This window comes from Aphelocoma coerulescens, chromosome 1 (genome assembly GCF_041296385.1).
Source record: "Aphelocoma coerulescens isolate FSJ_1873_10779 chromosome 1, UR_Acoe_1.0, whole genome shotgun sequence".
Lineage (NCBI taxonomy): Eukaryota > Metazoa > Chordata > Aves > Passeriformes > Corvidae > Aphelocoma > Aphelocoma coerulescens.
In genome coordinates, this window is record NC_091013.1 from 26222306 (window position 1) to 26249008 (window position 26703).

Consider the following 26703-nt stretch of genomic DNA (forward strand, 5'->3'; position numbering starts at 1 on the left):
AAGTTATTGGAAGTTGAATAACACATAAGAAAAATGTGGGGTTTACTTTTGGTTTTAGTTTTATGCCTAGTATTACAGTTTTGTCCTTTGGTATCTTCTGAACAGAATGCCTTCATTTTTCTGTCATGTGTAAGAATCAAGTAATGATTTAGGGTCCTTTGTATCTGCTTCTTAGTATCTACTTCTGGGATGATAGAGTTGCTTTTCTTTAATCCTTCTACTTCGCTTTACATTTTACTTGATGACTTCTACTCAGCTATTTTGTGGTTAATAGTCTGAGTCCAATAGGTTTTCTTTTTATATTTTTTATGTTCTCTCCAACCTCAAGAAAGTCATGCACATCACATAGATAATTATTTTATGAGCTTAACTGCTCCAAATTTGCAGAGTATTGCAAGATTTTATACATCTATTGCAACAATAAATTATGTAGAAAGTGATCTTTGGCTGTGCTGCACTTAAGGCAGTGGAAAATTCATATATATATGAATGATGAAGGAAATGTTAGGGTGAATGTTTTTTAAGTTTGAGAACAAAATTTTATTTTAGACTTACTAGCCAAGTGTGTAGTAGTAAAGTAAATGGACCCATAACTATTGACATCAAGACTGGTTAGAAAAGAAGATACCATGTCTGTATGATTAAATTCTGCTTTTATGTCAAGAACTGCACAGGTACATCCAGCTGCTTTGGGGAATGATGCTTTGGTTGTGTAAACTACCAAAGGCACACTATTTGTTTGGGGTTAGTTTGCTCAGTGTCAGTCTGACAGTTCACCTATAGAGACAGACAATCAAGCACCAGTGCCCAAGAGCACTTTCAGGACATATTTAATGTACTAAATAAATGTAGCTGTTGAAGATGCAGAAAAAAAGCTTCCCTCCAATATGCTTAATGAAAGTATGTGTAAATGAATCATTGTGACATAAAACAGAGGTTTTGAGTTTAAATTATGACATATTTAAATTACTTCAGTTTTGACCATACGATGATGTTAAAGTTGCTGATTCCTGGGCTTCTCCAAGTGTTAGGAATGTGTTCTGTGCTTCAAACCTGTTTTTCATAAGGTAGGTATGAATTAGACAATTGACCAAGGGATGGTCATTTTATAATCTGTGTCCCCCCAAAAAATCAATTTTTAAAATTTAAAAAATTGATTATCTTGGTTTTGTGTAAATACTTTCCTGTTGCGTTGCTTGGTTTGGTTTAGCAAGCTGCAGCCCTCTCGGAAAGCACTGCGAGGCTGCTCAGGATAGAGCGGCAGTTCCACTCTGCCGTAGTCCTTCCGGACGGCCCCGCGTCCCTGCTCCCGCTAGCTGTCGGCTCCGCGGCACGGTGACAGTACAGGAGGCGAGAAGGGTCCCTCCATGTGGACCTCAGAGGAACCTTTGTTACAGGCTGACAAGCTGATTCCCACGGGCACAGAGAACCACGTGGGCCAGGACCTTGGGGGCTTATATAGGGACGAGGGAGGCGGGGAAAGCAGATGGACGAATGATCTCAGGGTGCAGGAGTGGGACATGGGTGGAGTTGGGGTACTGAAACCAATGGGGAGAACCAGAGGGCGTGGCCAGGGCTCGGGGCAGGGGAAGGGCGGGGACAATGTGGAAGGCCTGCATTTAATAAGAAAAGCAGTGGGGGGAATGCAGCATTGCACTTTTATGCAGTGATTTGTACTTTTTTACAGTTAATAGAACACAGAAGTACTGATTTTGGGGAAGCTATAGGTGTGGTGGAGTTTGATGATGTGAATGTGATCATTTGGCACACCTAGTTTTTTTTCTGCAGCTTTCATAGAAGAGCAAGTGCTCTGAGTTCACAAGCTGTGGTCTTTTCCTGGCAGCTTAAGAGTCTCTAAGCTTGTTCATGTGTGGGGAAATGATTAGTATTAGTATTTCAGGAGAACAGAGTTTCACTTTGCTGCAAATAAAATACCAAGTTATGGGCAGCTAGTTTCAAAATGTGAAGTATTTGTCATACATAAAAATATTTTAGTTAGCACAGATTTTCTTAGTGGTAAAATGAGTAATAAACATAAATACTTACTAAATACGTAATTTGAGTGAGAATCCTAAACCATTTGTCCTTTTTTCAGTTATAAATTAAAAAGCCAGCATAGTGATTTTCATGGATGCTCTTTCATTGTGTTGTGGGAAAGTGCAGCGCAGTTAAGGCGGTTTTGACATTTGACTTGGCTTTAGGTGTTTTGGTGATCTTGAGCTGGTACAGAAAAGTGTGAGGGGTCATGCGCTGGTGGCTGTGTATGTGTTGATGGTCAGGCATGTGATTAGTTAATTCAATGTGTGACTCGTTACTGCAGAAATACAGACTGAACTGACACGGTAACTCTTTTTTCCCCTGTAGTGTGCTGGAGAAGAGAATTGGGTGGACAGTCGGACTATTTATGTTGGGCATCATGAACCACCTCCAGGCGCTGAAGCGTACATTCCACAGAGATTTCCAGATAATAGAATAGTCTCATCAAAGGTACCAATATTTTCTTTCATTCATTTAGATAAATCAGCTGAAGTTACTTTGTGTTTATTTATTTACTTCAAGTTTTTTTCCTAGTCTTCCTGTATATTTTTCCTTTCCACAACCAGTAAAGTTAAAGTGAAGGTATCTCAGACTTCTTCTAGGGAGACTAATTGCTAAGTTGTCTCTAAAATGAACAGAAATAAAATAATTTCTCCCATGTTTACTGCAGTACATATTATAGTACAGTCTTTGAGTAATAATGAGCTTTTCCACAAAGAAGAAATCAATTTTCATTTGAGGCAGTCCTGGAGTAAATAAAATCTTCCTGAAGAAAGACTGCATCCATTGTACTCAAAAGCAATACCTCAAAGTACTAGAAATAATTTAGTTTGTTGAGCACTTAGATTCATTATATTCTCTCCACCACAACAGTGTCTTTCCTTTCAAAAGCTCATACTGTTTCTATGGGGTTTTGTCAATAGTCTTTGTTATTCACGTGCAAGTGAATCATAGTCTTGGTAGTGTGATACATTTGTGCTCTTTAGAAACCTTCCTGTTGTCCCTCACTTCAGTTAGTAAGTTTGAACTTCCATAAGCTCCAGCAGCTTTTTATGAGCAGTTGGGATGTTGGTACTTTCCAGCTGGCTTGCTTTAGCCAAAGGTTTACACTGCAGTGGCATAGAAATTTGAATGCTTGCAGGTGATGTATGGCTAACAACTCAAGAACTCCCAAGTTTGTAATGTGCTTAGATTTTAATCCTCATGAGCTCATACCTTCAGCCAATTATGAAATAATCAATTCAAAATAATATGTCCTCTACTGAGAATTTCTTTTTGAATAGTGTCTCGAATCCTCAGCCATTTTAAGAACCTTGGTAGCATTGTGATCTCAAGGAACTGAGGCATTACCCTCATGGACCTGAACTTGCCATCCATTAACATAATGAAAGCCATTTCTCATGTGAGATTTTGTATTTAATACCTTCTTCTCATACTTCATTCAAAGACAGTGTACTAAGCTTTATTTAAGCATCTTTAATTAGATTGAATGTTCGAAAGTTAAGACAGATGAAGTACAGTCAAACTGGTACAGTGGGAAATCCTGTGCTCTACACATTGATTTGTATTGCCTTTTGAGTTATAGAAAAGTAAACACACTTAATGAAATCTTTGTACTCCTGTGGCATTTTTCTTATTTTTTTAATCTCATCTGGGGTTTATGTAAATAAAGCCATTGAAGTTACTGATGACAGTTTTCTTGAAATAAAAACATCCTGTTCAACTATGCAAGGTGTTTTGACATCTTTTTGTGATTATGAAGTTAGTGGAAGTTTCAAGTTATTTTGCTGTGCAGAGTGAGGTTTTTTAAAAATATGACTTAAACCTACTTTGAGCTAGGGAATCCCTGCCAGAAATTAGTATATACATCTGACTTCAACCAGTTCAGGATGGAGACTTCACTGTATTTTTATTTGGCTATAAAGCATATTCCATTAAATATTTTAAATGTTAAACTCTTTAGTTGTTAACTGTATCTGTAAATAGCCTTTCATAAACAAAAATTATTCATGGAAATATATACATTTACATATACATGATGTTTCTCAGTTTTTCTGTTTTGATTAAACTTCTCTCTTTTGAAAAATAAAATACAGCTTGTCTTTGTGGAAGTAAATACAGTGGTGGTATTTCAGGAGGGAACAGAATTCATGTAAATTCTTCATTATATTGAACAGTTCCTTAGACTGCTGAAAGCTCTTTTAATGACTGTTTTAATGTTGTCTGTATATGACAACTTTCCATGCTGTCCCTTTCAAGTAAACTGTTATTCCCATGCTCCATGCCAAACAGCCTGAAAAAAGCACCATTGTGACTTGACTAACATTCATTATGGTTCTGTAAGCTGCTGCCTCTTACCATTTCACCTGTCCTTGTCCCGTGCTCGCCTCTGAACCCTCCTGAGGGGGCACCTATTACAGCATAAGGAACATAGACATAAACTTCTTGAAAAATGCTAAAATGTGCAAAATTAAGATGGCAAATCCATAACTGTTATAGTAGAATAAAGGTACATGCTCACAAGCACACAGTATAATGTTACCTCAACCGTGAAGGATACTTCCTTCCTCTTTCATCAGCGAGACAGACAGTAACTTTCAGCTGGGCTTTTATAGGTGTTTAGTGCTTATGTAAGAAAGTGTATGATTGCTCTTCAAGGATGAGGAACTCTAAACTTCCAAGTACAGACTTTACCAATTTAGGACAAAATGAATTTCTAAAAAGGGTAGTTGAAGACCATGAGAAAATGTCATCAATTAGCCTGTCTGTATGCTATTACTAAAAAATGTCATGTCATAAAGCCACCCTGAAAAAGACAGCAGCTTGCAGTAATATGAACTGTAGACATTACTAGTCCTTCCAAAGGTACACTTTACTGTGCTTCACCAGAGGCTTCCTGGTGTCAGCAAGGTAATACTTTGATTCAAGTGCAGAGGGATATTTCATGTACATTTTAGTGTCACTGTGGAATGTGGTTAATGCTCTGTCTGCTTAATGATACATTCCTGGTTGTGAAAAATGATAGAGACAGACCTTGGCCAGACAAAAGTGTTCTATTGTTTTGATGTGTTAATTCAATTATGATATTAACAATATATTGCAAAAGGTGTGTGTTAAGGTAGTAAAAGACAAAAACTCATGTCTTTTGGATTGTGCATGCATTTCCTTTTACATCCTAGAGACACTGACCTTTGTAGCATGAATCGTTTTGTTGATCTAACTTTTATCTACTTCAGCTGCCTTGGGTGTTGGCCTTTGAAGTGGCTGTTATGTGCCCTCGATTGAATTTATCACATGACAGTGCTGCAGGATGGCAAAATATCAGCTGGTAGAAAAACCCCAGTGTTTCAAATGTAAAAGAAATAAAGTAATTGAACTGGTAGGGAGGTGGCTTGCTTTTTGAAAAAAAAAAAAAACAAAAAAAACCAAACCACATTTTGATACTATTTACTTTTTGGTAGAACTTAGTTTCCTTTTAATCTGTAAGTTAAACTAGTCAGCAATAGCAACTACCAACACTGTGAGAAACAACCTTTTTTCCTTCTGAAACAGAATTTTACTTTTTGAAAAACTGATAAATTATAAAATAACTTCTTAGTAGAAAACTTCCTTAAGGTTCAGGCTTCATATCATTGTGCTAGGAATATGGTTTTGTATTTAGTAATCTTTAATGGATTTCTCCTCTGTGAATTCCTTCAATACCTTTTAAGCCCATGTAAATTCTCAGAATAAAGAGCACTTCAATTGTAGAAATGTTTGCCAAAAGTAACTGAGCCTTCATTTTAAAGCTTCCTGTTAATTTGAGTTCATATTCCAAACCCTTGAATTTGATAATGACTGTTATGCCCTGTTTATAATCTTGTTTCTGTTGGTGGTCTTCCATCATATTCCTTTCCAGGAGGAATAGCATTAGCCTGTTCAGTAATTGTTTGTGTGGAAGCTGCTTCATGCCTTTGCTCAGGTTTGGTCTGCACTTTTTCCCAAGCCAGTGGAATCATACACGGATCCTTCAGTGCATAGCCAACTATGCATTTATGTAGTGGCATGATGATGGTTTTAGTTTGTTAGTAATTTAATATTTTTCAATATCCAAATTCCCTTTCCCTGAAGTTAATCGAATACCTTTTTAGAATTGCTATGCTTCAAGGATCTCATTTGTTGACAAAGTAGGGATTTGCATTTCTTGTTCTACCTGAGTTGATGAATTGAAGACTGATTGGATGTCTACATTTCTCCTGAACAGAGGGAAAAATTGTAATGAAAAGAAAATCTTTTTTACGGTGACAACACAGAGTTCATAGGAACATATTTAATTAGGGCTGCTTATGGCTTTTAGAAAAAAACAAAACCCCAAAGAAAACCCATAAAGAAGGAACCACAGGAAAGAACCAAACATTTCAAAAATTCCTAGATAGGAATAGCCTGTTGAATGAGAGAATTTCCTGTGTGTCAGAGACACCTGGCAAAATTAGAAAATCCATTCATTTTAGGCAGGAGAACTGATTTTTTCTTTTCTTCTCCCCCCATACAAAGGAAGTTCAAAAGTTCTTTCAGTCTGTGGGTAATCAACACACACACAGTACTTTGCCTTGGTAGTCCTGTCCAGCTGCAAACTTCTACTGTCATAGTTTCATAAAGAGAAATTTTACAGCTACAGGGCCCACTTTTGCCTAGGTCACCAACATAACTGGAGACTGGCTTATGCTCCCAGAAGATGATACTGAAGAGTGACTCTTGAATGAAATGCAAGATTGACTCTACAGTGGATGCAGAACTATTACTTGAAGAATTTGCCCTAAAGAGATGTCACTGAAATTAAATTATACATGAAATTACAAAGTGCTCAGTTGTGCTGTAGCTTTGTTTCCTGTTCTTCCTATAGAAAAGCAGTAACGTGAACTCAGATGGGAGAACAGTACCACTGTTACCTCCTGCTTTGTAATGCTGTAAGCTAATTCATGGACCAGAAGTGATCCTGGTTTTGTTGCACAAATAATGCAGTCTTCTGTTGTCTGCCTGTTTCCTTAGGACTTTTCATCAAATGCTGATCCAAACACTGATTTCTGTGATAGTGGCCTGAGACAATAATGCTGTGAGTTGAGAATCCTGTACATTGCAAGGGAAACCTTAGCTACCTTCAGTGCTAATCTCATTGAGATGACTCAAATAATTGCAGTGACTAATAGTTAAATAAAGTTAAGTAATTCTGACATGTTTCAGCAGATGATGTTGAAATATTCCTTTCTTTCAGGAGAAATTCATGCCCTTGTGCTGTACCTCTTCCCTGCAGCAGTCGCTCATAGTCCCATTATAAACACACACAGACTGGGTGTGCTCTGATTTCTCATTTTGTTGCCACATTTAGGAGAAATGTTAATACTGAAGCTTAAAAAAATACTAAACCACCTCTATCAAGATGAGCCACTGGGAACTCAGCAGAGACCTAGGCTGTCCCACACTTTTCCAAGGTGGTGCTTCATAACTGGAAGGCTGTGTCTGGCCTCTCTAGGGCTGTGACATAGCAGTTTAAAGATGAGGAGTTCAAACACAGCCCTAAGCCGTGACATTTGAAAGTCAGAAAAGCATCCAAAGCCCCCAGTGGGAAGAAGCAGGGTCCTGTTTGTGAAGCCGATAACGTAATTGTGTAGCATACTCTGGGGGGCAGAGAGGGTGGGTAGACAGAAATGCATATGGGACAGGGACTAATGCAGGGAGTGTTGTGTGTGCCTTTTAGTGTGCATGTACTGATCTGCTCTAAAAGCAGCTGTAACACAGAGCTCTGTATTTCTGCCTGGGTAATCCCGACTGCCAGCCACGCTGAGGGAAGTGTGGAGGGAAGCAGGAGATCAGATCCGATGCTGCAAGGGCTGCAGTCAGGTGTACCCAGCCCTGTCAAAGAGTGAGCAGGGCAGGAGCTGTTAGAGATGAGAAGAGTAAATGGACTTGGTTGGCAGTAAAGCTTAAATGCATCTGAATCATTGGACTCTTGAAGGGGCCAGCTCGGATGGGAGTGCGTGAGTGTGCAGTTCTTCCAGGCACAATGCTACAGTTTCCTTCGGGGGATAACTGCCAGTGCCTAGAGAGAGCAAGGAAAAGCTCTTCTTGGCTCTTGATGAGCCTGCTCAGTGTGGGATTTCCAGGTCAGAGGCTCTTTGCAATCTCCCTTGTATTCCCAGGAGAAGCCATTTACCCTTCCCATGGCTCAGTCCAGGGTCATTAGCAATATTTTATCTTCTGCTGGTACTCCCCCTAACAGAGCCTTTTAAGTTTTTTGTATCAGTATGGAGTCTGCATGTAGCAAGAGAGAAGCAGAAGGAAGGAAAACAAGCAGGTCCAAACCTAAACACCAGGGAAGACAGATGTAGTTCTTCTCTCTCTACAAGTGAGAACATGAAGCTTGCTTGCTCTCACACACTCTTTCTTCTGTTTTCCTAGTATTCTCTGTGACTTCTGTCTTCAGTCAATCATCTTTGCTGCAAGGTTTTTTTTTTTTTCTTTTTAAGAATTATAATTGGATAATTGCAGATGCTGGGGGATATCTTTGTCAGAGGAACTCCTAGAGTTGATAGCCTCTATTTGATAAGACTGAAAGCTGCTGAACAGAGACTACTAAGGATAGACTTGTTTGTAACAGAAATCCTGTTTTATCAGCAACTGTTTTTACAAAATCCTATGCTAACATATGTGTGTTTGTTCATCAAATACACCATTTGATCTAACTTCCCCAAATCAGTTTCATTTTTGCACTTTCTCTGAATGTACTGGTGGTGATTTTTCACTTGTAAAAGCCCTACATGTAGCAGAGCTTCCACTGATCCCTGTGTTGTGAATGACCTTGTGAGGTGGAGAAACAGGAGTCCCTCCCTCAGTGGAGTGATAAACACTGTGCAGATGGTGCATATGTTAATACTTTTGTTAAAATATTGTTGTGTCTTTCTACGTTTGTTTCAAATTGTCATAAATATGGCAAAATATTTTTAAAATACTCCAATTCTATTGAGTAGCATATAAGCACAGAAGTCTGCATTTTTTTGCTTTGAGTCAGTCCTGATACTAGTTTAATACACTGAAGAACGTAGATGAGTTCTGCTGTAAACTTCCTATATGCTTGTAAGCAAGTCACTTGAGTTAGACAAGGCATACTCTCTACTCAGTTCCTATGATTTCAGATAATTATTGAGTTCCTGTTTTTTTCATACCCTCTGCTATAGTTTTCTCTAACCGTTTTCTACTCTATATAGTTAGACAGATTGTGTTTCAAAAAAGTATTATTTTTATAAATAAAACTACCTTTAAAGAAACTGTGAAACTTTTGACCAGAGCTTTTTCAGCTATTCTATTGAAGAGGGCTACCTATATGTATATAGTATATGTAATATTTATGTTGTTCAAATAACATAATACTGTGTAAGGTGGTATTATATATAAAGTGTTGTGTCCAGTACCTGAAAGGAGACTACGAAAAAAAGCTGGAGAGAGACTTTTTACAAGGGCATTAAGTGATAGGAGAAGGGAGAAGGACTTCAAGCTGAAAGAGGGTTGGTTTAGATTTACCTTGAGGATGGTGAGGCACTGGAACTGGTTGTCCAGAGAAGCTGTAGATGCTGCATTTCTGGAAGTGTTCAAGGTCAGTTTGGATGGGGCTTGGAGCAACCTGGTCAAGTGGAAGGTGTCCCTGCGCACAGCAGGGGGGTTGGCACAGGATGCTTGAGAAGATCTTGAATGTCTTTTTCCACCCAGACCATTCTATGATATGCACACGTGCCTGCAATCTAGTTCTTAAACTGCAGCTTTAAGAATGCATTGTTTCTTGGTAATTGATAGATAGTACAAAAACGTGTATGTTAAAAAATACTGACATCACCATGGACACAAATGACTGCAAGATCAGCTTTTTTTCTATACTACCCTGATTTTATTATTCTCAGGATGGATTTTGTTTTGCAGAAGGGATGAAAATCATCAGAGGAAAATGTCTACAAACCAGGGATAAACGAATATAGTAGATTTTTTTGGTAATAGTTTTAAGCATTTACAAGAAACAGTAAAAAGGGTTGAGTGAAAAGAGTGAAATCAGAGTGGTTTAAAAGAGAGGTGGTAACTATTTAAAACAATCTTTAAGAAACTGAACTGTTGACAAAACTCAGTATGAAGTGCCTTTTCTTACAGCTTCAGGTTTTGATGTAAAGTGATTACTTAAGAAACTCTCCTTTTTCTTAAGAAAATATCTACCACTTAGGGTAGAAAGAGAAGCTTAAAACAGGAGCCAAAATTCTGGCATGCAGATAGCAAATGAAAAGGTCAAAATACAGTGTCAAGAACAGTGTATTTTACATTTTTGAGTTTGTGTATCTGGCTGCAATGAAGAGGTGTTGGAGCTGAAAGCAAGATGGTATCAGTAAAGAGGATGCAAGAATTGGTGAGATGGAGCCAGGGGCACAAGCGGGAATACTATGGATGGGCTCACAAGTGCAGAAATACACCAGCACTGCAGGTGCTATTGCAATTATAAATGGGAAGAAAATCTACTTGAATGATGCTGTTTTGACACCAGACTGATCTTACAGATTCTTGCACAGTGTTTCAGATGCATCTGTTGGCACCATGTGTTCTTCTCTTGGATGAAACCATAACTACTACTGCTTGGTGTCTGATGTGTTACCTCCCATATGTAAAAAGCACCCAAGCTCTGGCCTCTAATTCTTTTGTAGCATTTGGTAAAGATCAATTAAGCTGTCTCCAGCTTATATCTAAATACTGTGTAACTGTTTGGATAAACGTATGCCCTTCAAGTGAATTATAGGGGAAAAAAAGGTAGTTAAATATATGTAAACTGCTTTTCAAGAGTTTACAAAGAGCATGACTAGAAATTATCTGAGGAAGAGAGATGATGTTATTAACTCTGAGCACAGTAATCCGATGGATTTAATATCGTCATTTTTAATGACTTTGCTTTAAAAATTTTTGTTTGTTCCTGCCTAGCTACATTAGAGAAATTGCCTTGAATGCAGCAGTCATGAGATAAATACTGTTCTGAGTGGCAGGCCCTCCATTGCTTCTCTAAGGAGTGATTATGTTGATTAAACATTACTTGCACATTTGTAGATACTGCTCTGAGCTACAGATGGCTTGGGTAGGGGAAGGTCTGTCTAGACATCTTAGTGTTCTTTCTTGCCTAAACTGCAAAATTTGTTACTTCTCTGTTTAAGGTGAATGGGCAGAATAAAGACATACTTTGTATGCCTGAAACTCAGAGTCTCAAACTGCTAAAAGTCCATCAGATTGAAAATAAATTTTAAGAAGTAGTCTGTGTTAAAAAAGCATCCATTTTAGGAAACACTTCTCAACCATAAAAGTGATCTGTTCCTGTATTATTCGCTTTTATTCAGCGAAGACAGTTGCTGATCAAAGGTGGAGCTGTGGAAAGACCACAGCTTGGCAGGGAAAGCAGTAAACTAAGGATGGAATGTGAGGAGGATTGGATACTAAGGGTAAAGGTGAACAACCTTTTTGTGGATTGTTGTTTTAATTTATTTACCTGCTTCTTCAATCAGATATTTTAAATATCTAGTCCAACAATAATATGCTATTACCAGACATTTAGTCAAATAACCCTCTAGGAGATTTAAAGTGGAAGTTATTACATAAGAGATCACGTGATTTGGGGGCTTGTATAAATCACTGAACTTTTAACGGTCAAAAAACCCTTTACCATGGAAAAAATACTATTTCTATCAAATTTCTATCAAAAATACTATTTCTATCAAAAGAGCTAAACAGAAAAATGTAAACAAATGTTTTTCACTGAAACCTCTATTGATTTTTCTTTGCAGCAGGCAGAGATTCTTAGAAAATAAATGGATAAAATTAGAAAACAAAGATAACTTACCTGATAATGATGAAAATATGCAATAATTGTTGTCAAATAGAATCTATATGTTCATCTATCATAATAGCAGTTTTGAATGATCAGCATTGTGCAAGGAAAAATAATCAAGTCTAACTTGTTCTCTTTGAAAATTCCAAGTAGCTGTAGGATAATGGGTAGTGCATGCTGCATTCCTGTCTGATGAAAAGTGTTCTAATTGCAAGACTAGAACACTTGATTTTCTAGCTGTTGCATGTCTGCCTGCCTGAGTTTTGGCTTGCTCACAGGTGATTTAATCCTGAACTAGCTATTATGCAGGACAAGTGGTAACTTAGGGCATATTTAGGATATATACTGATTTTTGGCACACGATAGAAGAAGAATATTTCATTCCTATGTCTTACGCATGTTCAGGCTTTAACTCCTAAGAAGTAAAAAGATTGCTCTATATAATAGGGTTTCACATACATTTAAGGCATATTTCTCAGGGATATTTTTTGTCTTCAGATGTAATAGAAGTGCTTTCCTTCTGGAACTCTGTCTGTCTTTGCCTTCAGGGCCAAATTCAGAAGATGTCTAGCTCATGGAATAATTTGGTTATCAGCAAGTGTAAGTACAATCTGCCAAGAGGAGACAAGGCACATTTGTAACAGAGCAAATAAATTAGGATAAGCTTCTTAGCCCATCTCGTTTGAAATGAAAGTTTTATTGGAGTTGTCATTTTATTACATGTCAAAGGATAATTTGGATAATAAGATGAAGCAGTGTTAGTTTTCTGAAGCCATTTTTCAAACCTTTTCACACCGTTTTAGCTGACATTTTTTACATGTGTTCCAATAAGCAATCCTTGCAATGTTTTTCTGGAGCTACAGAGTGAGCTGTGTAAAGAGAGTGTAGTTGAACCTGCTGCAGAGCAGGGGAAGGGGACTAGATGATGTTAAGGTCCATTATCACTTTTACATGACTTTTTAAATTTGAAGTTTTTGCGTTTTCTGTTTGCAGCTTTGTGTACTGTTTCTCATGTCATTTTATAACAGTTGTGATAATTAGTGAGATCAGTACAGAAATATGCAGCCACTTACTCTTATTCACCACTGTAGTTTATTTTGAGGAGTATTTTTGTGTCCCAGCCAAGGAACAGAAAAGGGGCCGACAACTTTTATTTGGTTGTCTTCCTATTACTGTGTATTTAGCTCTGAGTGCCACCTATCTCAAGTCATGAATACATCATGAAAGTAGAAAGATTATCACAGGTCAGAAAAATGATGCTATTCTGAGAATACATGCTTGTCAATTAAGATTCAAATTCAGTAAATTATTAAACTAAGTAACCAAAACACTCCTGCTTCTTGTTTAGTTTAATCTTGAAATGTGAGTTATAAAATTGAGTGTGAACAATATTTCCTTCACAAACGCTCATAATCTGTGCATTTGTTTTCAGTACACGTTTTGGAACTTTATACCAAAAAATTTGTTTGAGCAATTCAGAAGAATAGCTAACTTCTATTTTCTCATCATTTTCCTTGTTCAGGTAAGATATTCCCATTTTCCAGTAAGTTCTGTGCTCTTTCTAAAACAGGGAGAAGTTGAAAAAGATTTTAAAACTTAACTGGTTTCGATGACCATGGATGTAAATGGTTGAGCATAGAAAGCCTTTTACATGGGTGATGTGACAAAAGGTGTTTCATTTAATTTCCAGGTTGTAAATGTGAATTTAATCTGAAGAGAATTTGACAGCATCACTAGTGTTGATAACTTTGATGTCTTGATAAAATTGAAAATAATGCCTGTCATTTTTATTTTGTAATAAGCATCCACATCAGTAAAACTGTTACTATAAATTCTGTTGATGATAAGGTTTTTTTAGTTTTGCAAAAATACGATATTTATAACAAAATAATGTCTTGGCAGCAATTTTCCAACTGTACTGTCATCAAAGCCTGTGAGAAACTGAAATAATAGGTACTGATACAATGCTTGCTTAGAGAGGTACATAAATACTTGTTTTTTAAATGAGTTCCATGAATAACTAGTGTGCTGCTTTTTAGGTGTCTTAATTCTGAACCTTTCACAATCACTTATTGTGTTAAATAGTAAAAATCTTACTAAGTGAGAAGCAGCATTACTTTGCAGACTGGATTCTGTAGAAAGAAAAGCAGATTCCCAGGACAACTTAGATTTTGTCATTTGCACCCCCTCTGTGAACTTTGTCTCTCTGTTTATATTTGCAGAAGCCCCAGCTCAGTATTTCAGAATTTACTCTTTGCATGCATAAGAACAGCTCCATTGTATAGCATGTAAAGCCAGTGCCATGCTAATTTCTAATGGTGCTCCATAATTTTACTTCCAAAGCTGCAGCTTTCCAGTCTAATACTTCCTTAAAGTCTTGCAAGCAAATATTTTTACGAGGCATTAACATCTGAATGTTAATGTGATCTAACTACAGTGTTGTATCTTCTTCTTACAGCATCCAATTTTCAAATTTTTGTCAGTATAGTACACATTCTGAAAGTTGTATTGAAGTACTGTTCTTTTCAATTAAAATTCTGTGATGCCTTGTAACATATTGGTGAAATTACTTGAAAGATGTTACTTGAGATTGACTGCCTACATTCACAAAAATATAACCAGAAAATATTTTTTTTTGTTTCAGTTAATTATTGATACACCTACTAGTCCAGTTACAAGTGGACTTCCACTTTTGTTTGTCATCACTGTCACAGCTATCAAACAGGTGAGTAATTTAGTGAGCAAAAGTAAAACTGAAGAGAGCAGTTGAGTCAGTTTGGGTCTGCTGTCCAAGCAATGCCCTCTCCCAGCCTCTTGCCTGCTCCCACCCTGCTGGTCTGGTGTGGGAGAAGGTTGAACAGAATGCCTTGATGCTGACACTCTTCAGTCATAGCCAAAATGCTGGGGTGTAAGCAAGACTGGTTTAGTCCCAAGTACAAAGCACAGTAGCACAGGACTGCTGTGAAGAAAGCTAACTCCACCCCAGATGGACCCAAAACAGCATAATTTCGATTGTCCCTTAATAGATAGCTTAATAGATAACTTACTACCTTCACAGTCTTTATGCTAAATGCAGACTTTTCCTTCATGAGTCTTCAAAGAAGCCATGGAGAGCTGTGTTTCTCTTTCTTTACAGTGGTAACTATTCATCACTGAGTATATTCTATAGTTAAATTCCCTTCTTGTTGAGCAGAAGTTGTGATACGTGCAAGAGCTAGTATTTTAGCATGGCTTTCCCAGTCTTAAGATTTTAAATGTTACACTTTAAAGTCTTACTGTTAGTAGTGACCAGCCAAAGCCTGGGTTATGATGTGCTGTGCCTGGTACTGCAGTTCTGTGTATTCCCTTGATTTTTTCTCTCAATGACTTGGGTAGATTTTGGGACCTGCTTGAGGAGCTGTACCAACCCCTGGAAGTATATTACAGCAAAGTCATAAAGTCTCTGTGAGTTCCCAGATTATTTTTGAGACCATCCAAAGTAGTAGTACTTTTGTTCTGCACTGAATTTTCAAATGTGCTCAAAAGAGTTAGATGTAAAAATGCTATGTAAAAATACCACTACAAGTGGTATTTTCCATCTCTTAACCACTGATGACTTTGTCAGTCCCAATCTTTGTCATATGGCAGGACCTTCTCAATGGAAAGTTGCAATTCCCTATCCTTTAGTTTGTCTGCTTGTATAAAACACAAATCCATGGGGTAATTGAGCACTAAAAATAGGGTACTCTGCAAAGTCTCTTGAAACAAAATTCTTCACAACTATATATTGTATATAGGGTTAAAAGGTTTGGCTTAACTGTATGACAGTCATCAAATATGACAACCTTTTGTCATGTCATCTCTTTATCATCTTGCAGGATAAAGTCCCATTCTTCCAAAATATATTTTCTACACTTCTGCCTTCTATTCAACTGCTTTTATAAGTACTGTGCACTTACTGGAGTCAACAGAGCATAAGCAAGAGATGATCACTTAAATACCAGAAACTGTTCTATGCTTTCTAAACCCCTACTCATCCAAATGTCTTCATTAAAATACATGGTTTTGTTTGACTAATTGTAACCATGAATGCTCTTTTTCATAGATATCCAGCACGACTGTAGTACTGACATGTATCACAATTTCATTTGTTCTAGTGAGAATATTTTTTTCCTTTATGGTGATCAATGATAATTCTTAAAATTTTTCTTGCAAGCTAGAGCTATTCTGTGTCTTTATAGCCAAATGTGCATCACTGCATCATTCCATTTCACTGTTTTCTAGGGTTATGAAGATTGGCTGCGACATAAAGCTGACAATGCAATAAATCAATGCCCTGTTCATTTCATTCAGCACGGTAAACTGGTTAGAAAGCAAAGCCGAAAATTAAGAGTAAGTAACTTGACAGATTTTGTGAGTCAGACTTTACTTCACCCTTCTTGTACACTTCGCACATAAAACAGGTTACACAGAAATGTAGTGTGATGATGTAGCATTTATTGCATTTAATGGAGATTAGACCCATAGTATACTAATTTTTAGTTTTATGCCTCTAAATAAAATATTTTTATAAAATTAAACTCCTAATGAGTTAAACTATCTAATGAGATTAGATAAATCTCATTTATTATGATGCCTTTTCCTGGTCTTAAAATCAAGAGTCATACACGGTTAGAAGGGGAAAAGGGATTTTACCTTGGTATTTATTTTAAGGATCCTTAGGTGCACACGTCCAGGTCAAATGCACCCGAATGCACCCCCCAAATTCCACCCATAAGACCTGGTATCACATTATAGGTTTTACTAATTAGCATATCTATCAAAAATTCCCCAATGAGAGGCTTGAATGAGCCCTCCTCCCCAAGGAGCCTTCCCTTGGATGGTTCTATCTTAGTTTACAGAATGTGTTCTGGAGAGGACCTTGGGGTCTGGGGCACACCATCCTCTACCTATGAAGCTTCTAAAATGTTTAGTCTCTCAGCTTGACAAACAAGTCCAAGAATGTAGGCAAAAAGCACTAAGAATACAGAAGTTGTAAAAAAGGTATAACAGGGGTATAAAAGAAAAGGCAAAAAATCTTCATGGCATCATTATCATAATTCTGAAATTTTATTTTTAGATGTTACTATTGCTGATTTTTATCAGGCTGTTTTGCTTAACTAGAATTAAGTAACTCCTTCCATAAGTGTTACTTTCATTTTCAATTCTTTAACTTGGAATTTCTGTCACGAGTTATCTTTCCCCTATTTTCTGTCTACTGTCATTATCACAGAGTCATAGGATGCTTTGGGTTGGAAGGGACCTTAAAGATCATCTAGTTCTAATCCCTGTGCCGTGGGCAGGGACACCTTGCACTAGACCAGGTTGTTCAGAGCCTTATTCAACCTGGCCTTGAACACTTTCAGGGATGGGGTATAACTACTATTATGCACATTATTAATTTATTTAAGCCTGATTGTGACAGTCAGTGCTATGTATACAGATGCATGCATATGTACAGACGCAATGCATTCTAAATATTTTCTCAAAACCTATCAAATCACAATCTCTTCATTGATCTTGTAAAAGCTGCATCATTTCTTTCTTGATATATTTTCAGAAATTAATTTTTGCTGCTTGTTTTTTTTTTTTTTCTTTTATGAGTAGATTAACTTTTTAACATTATTTTCTTTAGAACTCAGAAAATTTGATAGATTTTTTTTGAATTTTCTTATTTCTAATATGTCTTTTTATGCTCTGCGGGTTTTGGGCATAAGTGCATCAACAGTGTTCACAGCCTTTCTGCTGTGACCTTCCATTTGAGTGTGATAGTTTCTGCCTAGGGCTTCCTGGTAATAAAAAAATATAGGGCATCACATGCTTGAGAATTCCAGGTGTGTACCTAACCAGTTAAATATTCCAAACAAAAATAGTCAAGTACCATGCAACTGGATTTTGAATTTTAGTGGTTAATCTGTTGCCCATATTTTCTTAATTTCTCCCCTATTTGTTGCTTTTCAGAGTGTGTACATTGGGTGACTAAATTACAGGAGAGACAGACCTTGAAAATACTTTCATGGAAAGGGATATCTATGTGTATTCGTAAATGGGTGAAATTCTCAGCTCTATATTGCATGAGAAAACAGGCTAGGTTGTATAAAGGTCTGCACCTAAAGCCTGGGGGCATTCAACTAAAGAAGGAAGAAAAGAATTGCTAAAAGTTGGAGTTCTTTTTCACACAATCAGAGAATGGTTGAGGTTGGCAGGCATCTCTGGAGGTGTCCTGATCCAACCCCCAGCTCCAGCAGGGCCACCAAGAGCTTTTTGCTCAGGACTCTTATCTAGAAAGGTTTTAAGTCTCTCCAAGGAGAGAGACTCCACTACCCTCCTTGGGCAACTGTTGCAGTGCTCAGTCACCCACAGGATGAAAATAAGGTGGACCCTCCCATGTTCCAGGTTGTGCCCACTGCCTCAGGCCCTTTTACTGGGCACCATCAGAAAGAACCTGTCCCTGTCCTCTTTGCATCCTTAGCTGACATAGTGGCAGATGTTGGAACACCTTTTAAATTTTAATAAGGTGCTATGCACTAGTACTTTTATTTGTTTTGGGATGAGGAAAATGAGAATTTCTTACCTGATTGTTGCAGGTATGCTTAGAGTTTGCATTCTCCTGTGCCATGTGTACAATCTGCAATTTTTCATTGCTATTGGTTAAGGAAAAAAAAGCTTTTTTCATATCTACAATTAGATAAATCTCATTTATTATCTTAATTCTAAAAATTTATTTTTAGATATTACTATTGCTGATTTTTATCAGACTATTTTGCTCAACTGGAATTAACTGACTCCTGCCAACTGCTAAGGATAGTGGAATTTCATTTTATAAGCATATAACAAGAACAATGATTAAGCTGATTCTTATTAAAATAAATTATGACATAAAAGTGTATTCAACAGATGTTGGCCTACATGAACAATTGCAAAAATTGTGTATTTTTGATGGGATTTTTATTAAAACCCTGATATTCTTAGAATATACAGTATGGCTTTGCTGCTTGTTTAACCTCCAGGAATGTAGAAAAAGCCATTTTTCTTGAATGATTTTCAAGAATATTTTGAATTTGTAATTGGCTGGCTGTTCTGTTGCGGCATTCTAACGTGCTGTAAAATATTGCCTATGTTTTCATGAATAAAAATTAGTTTTCTTGCCTTTAAAATAGGGTAAATGGATAAAAATAGGATGGACTTCTAGTCACAATTCTGCTAAATTATGCTAAAAATGTATCCTGTTTTCATCAGCAGACTTGGAATTGTTGGCTTTTTCACCTACTTGTAATATTTGGGTCTAGATGCTTATCCTCATGAGCCAGTGAGAGCAGCTCACATCTCCTGGTGGTTTTGAAACAGTTTTGTTTTATTTAGTCTTAAGGATAATATCTTCCATCTCTCAAATAATGTTGCAAAACTTAATAAGACAGTACTTGCCAGATGGTTATCCTGAGAGGAAAGCCATAAACAGTAGATCTCAATCATTCTGCAAGGTATAATTCAGTTTTCCAGAGATATTTCTGTAGTTCTTTACTCTTGTGGTAAAATCCTGGTGTAAATAAAAATTGTTGAATTTTCAAAATATTTGTGTTAATCTAGGTTTTAATTTTGAAATCTGAAATTTGGGCTGCTACATACGTGCATTTTATTTTCTTGTGTTTTTTCCTTAGGTTGGAGATATTGTAATGGTAAAAGAAGATGAAAAATTCCCATGTGATTTAATATTCCTATCGAGTAGTAGAGGAGATGGAACATGTTTTGTTACAACAACTAGTTTGGATGGTGAATCCAGTCACAAAGTAATTAAATGTTCTATACATTTTTTTTTTTAAGGCAAAGTTTGCTTTTAATTTTTGATACAGATCACAATATGGCTTCATGCTTAGATGTGTGAGCATGTACACTAATTTGTGTGATTTATGTTTCTACCATCTGACTTCATTTCTCTAAAAGTAATACTATTTTATGAAAAATTTTAAGACATTTATTTGTGATTTTGTCTGTGTCCAGTATAGGCATGCAGATTGCAGTGATAATACACTAACCTTTTGTACTTAAATGCTTTCATGGTGACCTGATTTATGAATACACTGAAAGGTACTTGCACGAAACTGTAGAATCATTTAAAAAAGTGATTGGAAAAGACCATATAAGAAGATGCCCAGCTAGGAGCATTTTGAGGTGCATCTTATTTGAATTATGAGCTCTTGCATAAAAGTTAGTAAATTTCAGGCTGAACTGAAGTATATGTACAGATTAATGTCTTGTGTATCTGTCCTTTTTTATTTTATCTAAATGTTCTTTTTTATTCCAGACTTACTATGCTGTTCAAGACACAAAGGCATTTCGCAATGAGCAAGAAATCGATGCACTACATGCTACCATTGAATGTGAACAACCTCAGCCTGACCTTTATAAGTAAGAAAATGATCCTTACCTGTTCAATTTAAGGTACCCTAGCAATAAATCATAAAAATATCATAATGAAAAGATACTGGCTGCATCTCTCTGGTTAGAGCGAGCCCCAGGGTGAGCTTGAAGTCAAGTAGGTCTTCCATCCATACTCCTTTTCTGCAGGTAGTTCCCTAGATGTGCTCTGGGGTAGTGATCTCCAAAGGGGGATGGCACAAAGCAGTCCACTGAGGAATGTGACAAAAATTTTACAACTTCAGTTTCCTTTTTTTTAATACAAAAATAAGAAAGAAATTAAGCTTTACTAATACTTAGTATACTTCTTGATATTGGCACCCATACTCTCTCTCTGTATGTCACAGTTTGTGAGGTTCTCCACAGGAAGAGGATGTTCCACAATATGAAGTTGCCTTTGGCACTCCTTTGCTTTCAGCAAAGTATTGCAAAGTGTTGCCATTTATGTGTACCCAGTTAAATGGATTTGCAGAGTATATTATCTAGTTTTAACTAAAGAAAGACTCACAAAATACTGAAGTGGCTTAAAAAGATTCTTGCAAAGAAATTGCAGATTGAAGGTAATAGTAACATTCTAGCGCAAATGAACAGTAAGTAAATGGCAAGCACTTCGGCTCCTGGTAGAGAAATTCATCAGTCATATTACAAAGTAAAGCCACTGTCAATCTAATCAGATCTGACAGGACGTTAGCCAGAAAAAATTTAAATTGGCAAGACTATTTTAAATACAGACTTACATCTGCTGTTGTTAACGACAAACCTCACACCACAGGCTTTGAAATACTAACTAATGACAGCATGAAGCCATCACGATTAGCAAAACACCTTAATGCAGAACATGAAGAAAAATGTCTAAAGTTGTATAAAGTCTTACTATACTCAATATTTTACAAAAGAACTGTACACAATTCCACTAAACCTAATGATAAATCTTGAGAAGCCTCTTTTGAGGTTTCTGTCTTCATAGTAATACAAGAAGTCCTATGCCATTGAGAACAGTTGTTTTTTCTGCCACAGTAAAAAATAGCTGAAATAAGACACAGAAAACAATGTGATGTCAAGCTAAGATGCACTCTTTTGACAACAAATGCTGTTGGAAGATGCAGAAAAAACATTGCTTATTTCTGAGGTTTGAAGGCATCTCTTTTCCCCAATCTTAGTGATTAAGAAGTTGGTTTAGAAATCTGTGTGAGAATAGGTTCTTTAGAATATTGAGTCCATCAGTTGTTTGATCCTTTCTTTAAATACTTGGCTCTCAAAGTGAATGGCTGGAAGTTGAAACTCATTATAGATGGTGAAATTCTTTGGGACAGCTGTTGACTCACAAATAGTGAAAATGCTTATTGGTAGTCAGCTTGCATCTCTGCTGATTTTTTACTTGAAACTTTGCCTCTCGACAAAACACAGTGGTGAATCTTTTTTCCAAAGGCACATGGTTATTTTGTATCATGCTGCATCATAACCAACTGTACATTATTGTCTTTAGATGTGGCCCCTACCATGTTGTATATTCTCTAAGCAGACAGGTTTCCAGTCCTCTGAGCCTCAGAGGTTCCCTTTTGGGGTAACAGGCCCACCAGCTCCCCACAGTTTCCTCTACCACTGAAAACACTAATGTCCACCTTAATCCCCTTTGCATTAGCATATGCACTTGGACAGAAGTATTGCAAATACAGGGTACTGAGCCTGGCTGAAATGAAGTCAGTTCTCTTCATAGCAGCCAGTGTGGTGTAGTGTTGTTCCTCTGAGACTAAAACAGCATTAATTGCACACCACGGTTTTAGCTATTGTTGCCAAATTTTTACACAGTGTCAAACTTCTTGTTCCTCATTTTGCCCCTCCAGCAAATAGGCTGGAGATGGGCAAGAGGCTGAGGATGTACACAGCCAGAATGGCTGACCTCAGTTGACCAGAGGGATGTTCTGTGCCATAGTGTCATGCTCAGCAATAGAACCAGGGGGCAGTCGTCCAAAGCAGCTGTTGCTTGGAGACTGGCTGGACATCCTCAGGCTCATGGGAGGTGGTGAGTGGTTGCCTTTGTGTCACTTGTTTTTTTCCCTTCATGTATTGAACTGTTAAGATCTTGCTTTTGCTCTTCCAGCACTCTTCCCTATCCTGCTGGGGAGGGAATGAGCGAGAGGCTGATAGGTGCTTAGCTGCTATCCAGGGTCAAGCCACCACATACAGATAAAATGTACTTACAGATATTCAGAAGGAGAATTACTTACTAGCTCTATGCTTTGGTTTGCTTTGGTTTTAATTCAGTTGTAGGCTTTAGATGTTGTAAAAGATAGTAATTACACTGACTTATCTCAGGCAGTTTAGGGAATAAGACTTCTTATTTCTTGCTCATGGGTCTACTTAGAAGATTTATCCCTAATTTTATAATTTCTTACATCTCTTTATATGCAAAATTTATATCAAGTTACCATTCTTTGTATTTTTGTATTTACATGTTTTAAGTGTGTATCTGTATGTATCTCTTATGTTCATGTTCATGTTCTGGATAATTGGAGCCTGTTCAGTTGGAAAATGTTCTCTGTGATAAGTACTTCCTAGAAAATATTTCTCAAATAATCTATTAGCAGTACTGTTAAACTACTTGTGTATTTCCCTTTCAGATTTGTTGGTCGAATAAATGTTTACCATGATAGGAATGAGCCTATTGCAAGGTGGGGAAATCTGGAGTTTCTACACATTTAAACAGTTCACAGTTGAATAAGCATCAATAATGAGAATTACCTTTGGTTCACCAACATTGTGCTGCTTTGTCTTAGTGCTAGAATATTTTTCTCATAGTAGACTCCAGACTATTATTTCATAAATAATAAATATTTCATCTTGTAATCATATTTCTCTTCTTTAGTATATTAATGTCTTTATTCAACTTCCATTTTATTTGAAATGTATTTAGTTTGTAAATGATGTTGATAGGATTTTGGCAGCACTTGCACAATACTGCCCCATTAGTGTGAGATCTTGGTAGTGCACTAAACAATATGAATAGTATCACTTGTGTATTTCATTTTTCTTCTTAGATTCTGAAGGGCTTGAACATGTCAGATGATCGTCTTTAATTTTACTAAGTGTGTTTGTACTTCTGTCTAAAATGTCCATGGTGCTGTGTGTTCAAGGAAGACAACATCCAACTTGCTGTACCCGATTTTGTTCTGATCCTTGCCACAAAGAGGGAAAGCAGTAGGAGGGAAAGCTGCTTGCTGGGGTGATAGCCCAGATCCCAGCATGTGGGGAGTTACTTAGTGCTGGCTAAGTGCCTTCCTAACCTCAGCGTGTCTGTACACTGTTAATTTCTGTCACAATCTGCTATGGAAACTGTCGATTGATCTGGGTCATTCATGTTCCACTAGTTTCTTGGAACAAGTTTCAGGTTTTACATCAGAATTGTGGCCCTGTTTGTTTGGAGTTTCTTGATTTTTTGGGAGTTTCATACCACAAGTGCACTTTGAATGACGTTTGAAAACACTGAATATACTTTTTGTTTTGTTTTGTTCTGTTTTATTGCTGTATAGATAGAATCTGACAATTCTGCATGCTGTCTGTCTTGTAAAGTAGTCCTTGGTTTTGAACTCATATGATGATTAATGTATATATCATGTTCCAAAATATTATTTAAACTTCATTGAGATCCTTACATTAATTCCATACTCTTCAATAAATTATTTTACCTATATTTATTGGCATTTTTTGAAATGTTTACAGCAAGTATCAAAAATATCTTGTATGCCATTTATACTTAAAATGGAAGAGTGTATTGTCCTTAAGTAGTTCTAACATAGAGGATACTGTAGTTCATAGAAGCTTAAAAAATACTAGAATTAGTACTTTTAAAAACAAGTACTGTGCAATTAAGGTGTTAAGTCTTTATTTGGGTACCTACATTTGTGGCATTGAGGTGCATTGGTTTAAGACTTGAATTATGAAATTGTGAGTTTAATTTTAGACATCTATTTATCTATTTTTCATTTTCACTTTAAAATTTTAAATATGCCTTGTAAGTTTGTTAAAATAAAAGGTTTTTAGTAAAACTAATTTCCTGTTTTATGTGACTTCCACTAAGGTCTGATGTTTTCCTCTAAATGTTAACATTTTGTAATACTTACTTTTTGCAGGCCATTAGGATCTGAAAATCTGCTTCTTAGAGGAGCCACTTTAAAAAACACAGAAAAAATCTTTGGTAACTATTTCTATTGACTATTTTAATGGACCCTGAAATAATAAGCAAACACCAAACAAGGTTACAAGCCTACAGTTACTACCGGGCATATGATTTCTATTGAGTCACTTGTTTTACAACTTTTTGATAATATTTAATGTTGTTACATAGAAACACTTTAGCAATTGGAAACTGTGACTGGAATGGGATGTAAATGCTGCTTAAAATTTCTCTCTTAGTACCAAGATAATAGAGCCATTTCTAATTTTGGGCTATCATCCAAATCTGTGGGTTTTTTCTTCAGACTAAAGAATTAAAGAAATGACAGAGTATAATGATGTAGTGAATTGTGCTCTTTTGCAGTTACTGCACTGTGCAATCTTTAGTAAAACAAGTTGTCTAATTTCAGGTGTTGCTATCTACACTGGCATGGAAACTAAGATGGCATTAAATTACCAGTCAAAATCACAGAAGCGATCTGCTGTAGAGAAGTAAAATTTCTAGTATTTGTTTTGGGGTTTGAAAGCTGCATGCTTGAATGGTGCAAATCAGATATTTTTTTTCTCTAGAAGTGTATGTTTCATTGATTTAAATGAAAAAAAGGTAGACTTAAAATCTGCTTATTTTTAAATAGTTTTTTACTTACAATACAAGACATGTATGTAACACCATATAAATGAGGTTCTCAAAACTGAATTATTATTGTTAGATGTTTAAAAAATAAAGCCATTTTGAATTAATGCTCAGCTTTTTAGTGTATGATGTTTGGTTATTCCATAAGACTTTTCTTTCACTGGTTGGAGTATATCTACTGACATTTTTCCAAGGTTATGTTTTTTTATTATCCTAGCATTCAATGCTTTTCATTGCAAGTAAGTCTTGGAATTCAGTAAAAGTAACTTTTTTTAATGCACTTCAGTTTGGATCAGCTGCAGTAACAGTGCTTGACTGTGGCATGTTTTCCATGGTTTAGCTAAAATTAAGAAGTTCCATACAGACATATATGGTGGGAAAGTAAGACAGTGCTATCCTTAAGGAGTGAGCTGACATTGGTTGCTTACTATTTTCAAAATAGAGACTATTTTCTATTCCTGCTCTGCTATCTGAAATCATCAGCTCTGAGTAAGGTGTCCAACCTTGTGGAAAACAAGATATCATTGATTGAGGCAAGATGGACTGACCAGCTGACAGCCCTTCTCTTACACAGTGACTGAGCAGCGATGATGTGTCTCCTTCTACTGTTATTGATGTATAACCCATGGCTTTTAGTTCATGCCCATCATTAATGAAAATATAATCTTAAATGCAAAATGTTCTTGCTCTTTTTTTAGATCTGCCTAGAATTAGAACATTACAGCTCCATAGCAAAATGTTCTTTTTTGGTTTTATATTTCTATAAAAATACTTATGTGAGTGATCTTATATTGATTCAGAGAAATGGCATGAAAAGGTCTGCAGATACAAGCCCAGTTATTCTTTTATTAGTCTATCTAAGCTATTGCTTTCACTAATACACTAGTTTTGGTAATGTGTCACACACATTTTGGAAACAATTATAGCAGTTAACATTTTAAATAGAAAATGGTCCTCAGTAATGTTTTTCTTCATTGGAAAAGCATTTTGGAAGAGTTATTTAACATCTTAGCATTGTTAGACTTGCAGCAAATGTTAGGCTGATGTATAACATTTTCTAATAAACCTGTAGCTTATATGCTAATGGGAATCTTAAGTTGCCTTTTTATTTTTTTTTAGATCAATGAATGTATTTCTTGTCGTATACCTCTGTATTCTCGTCAGTAAAGCACTAATAAATACTATTCTGAAGTATGCCTGGCAGAGTGAACCATTTCGTGATGAGCCATGGTATAATCAGAAAACAGAGCCTGAAAGGAAAAGAAATTTGGTATGGAAATAAATTTTAATAACAAGAAAGTTTGCCTAAACCCTTAATTTATAGACATTCTACTGAAAAGTATATACAGCCTGCTTACTTACCAGTCATGCTTTTTTTGCTAACAGTGGTGATAGTGTACTTGTAAAAAGGTTGTATGTTAAATTTTTGCCCTTAAGTTGTATGTGTGAATTTAACTGATGAGAAAGTGTTTGGTTTAGTATAAAAAGCTTCATGAAAATATTTTGGAATTGCCAGTTATTTATATAAATTACTAAAGAATTGACTTCT

The 26703-nt window shown here is 36.4% G+C and overlaps 1 protein-coding gene across 4 annotated transcripts in view; it reads left to right on the forward strand.

Moving 5' to 3' along the window:
* Positions 1-26703, forward strand: part of ATP11A (ATPase phospholipid transporting 11A) — a 121402-nt gene that overhangs the window by 57323 nt on the left and 37376 nt on the right. For all 4 annotated transcript variants that reach the window (XM_069004267.1, XM_069004284.1, XM_069004277.1 and 1 more), the window contains exons 2-11: positions 2365-2487; positions 13347-13436; positions 14559-14639; positions 16178-16285; positions 19591-19719; positions 20235-20338; positions 22969-23019; positions 24478-24542; positions 24931-25012; positions 26274-26424. In XM_069004267.1, the coding sequence (XP_068860368.1) occupies positions 2365-2487; positions 13347-13436; positions 14559-14639; positions 16178-16285; positions 19591-19719; positions 20235-20338; positions 22969-23019; positions 24478-24542; positions 24931-25012; positions 26274-26424 (984 nt within the window). The remainder of the gene's footprint in view (positions 1-2364; positions 2488-13346; positions 13437-14558; positions 14640-16177; positions 16286-19590; positions 19720-20234; positions 20339-22968; positions 23020-24477; positions 24543-24930; positions 25013-26273; positions 26425-26703) is intronic.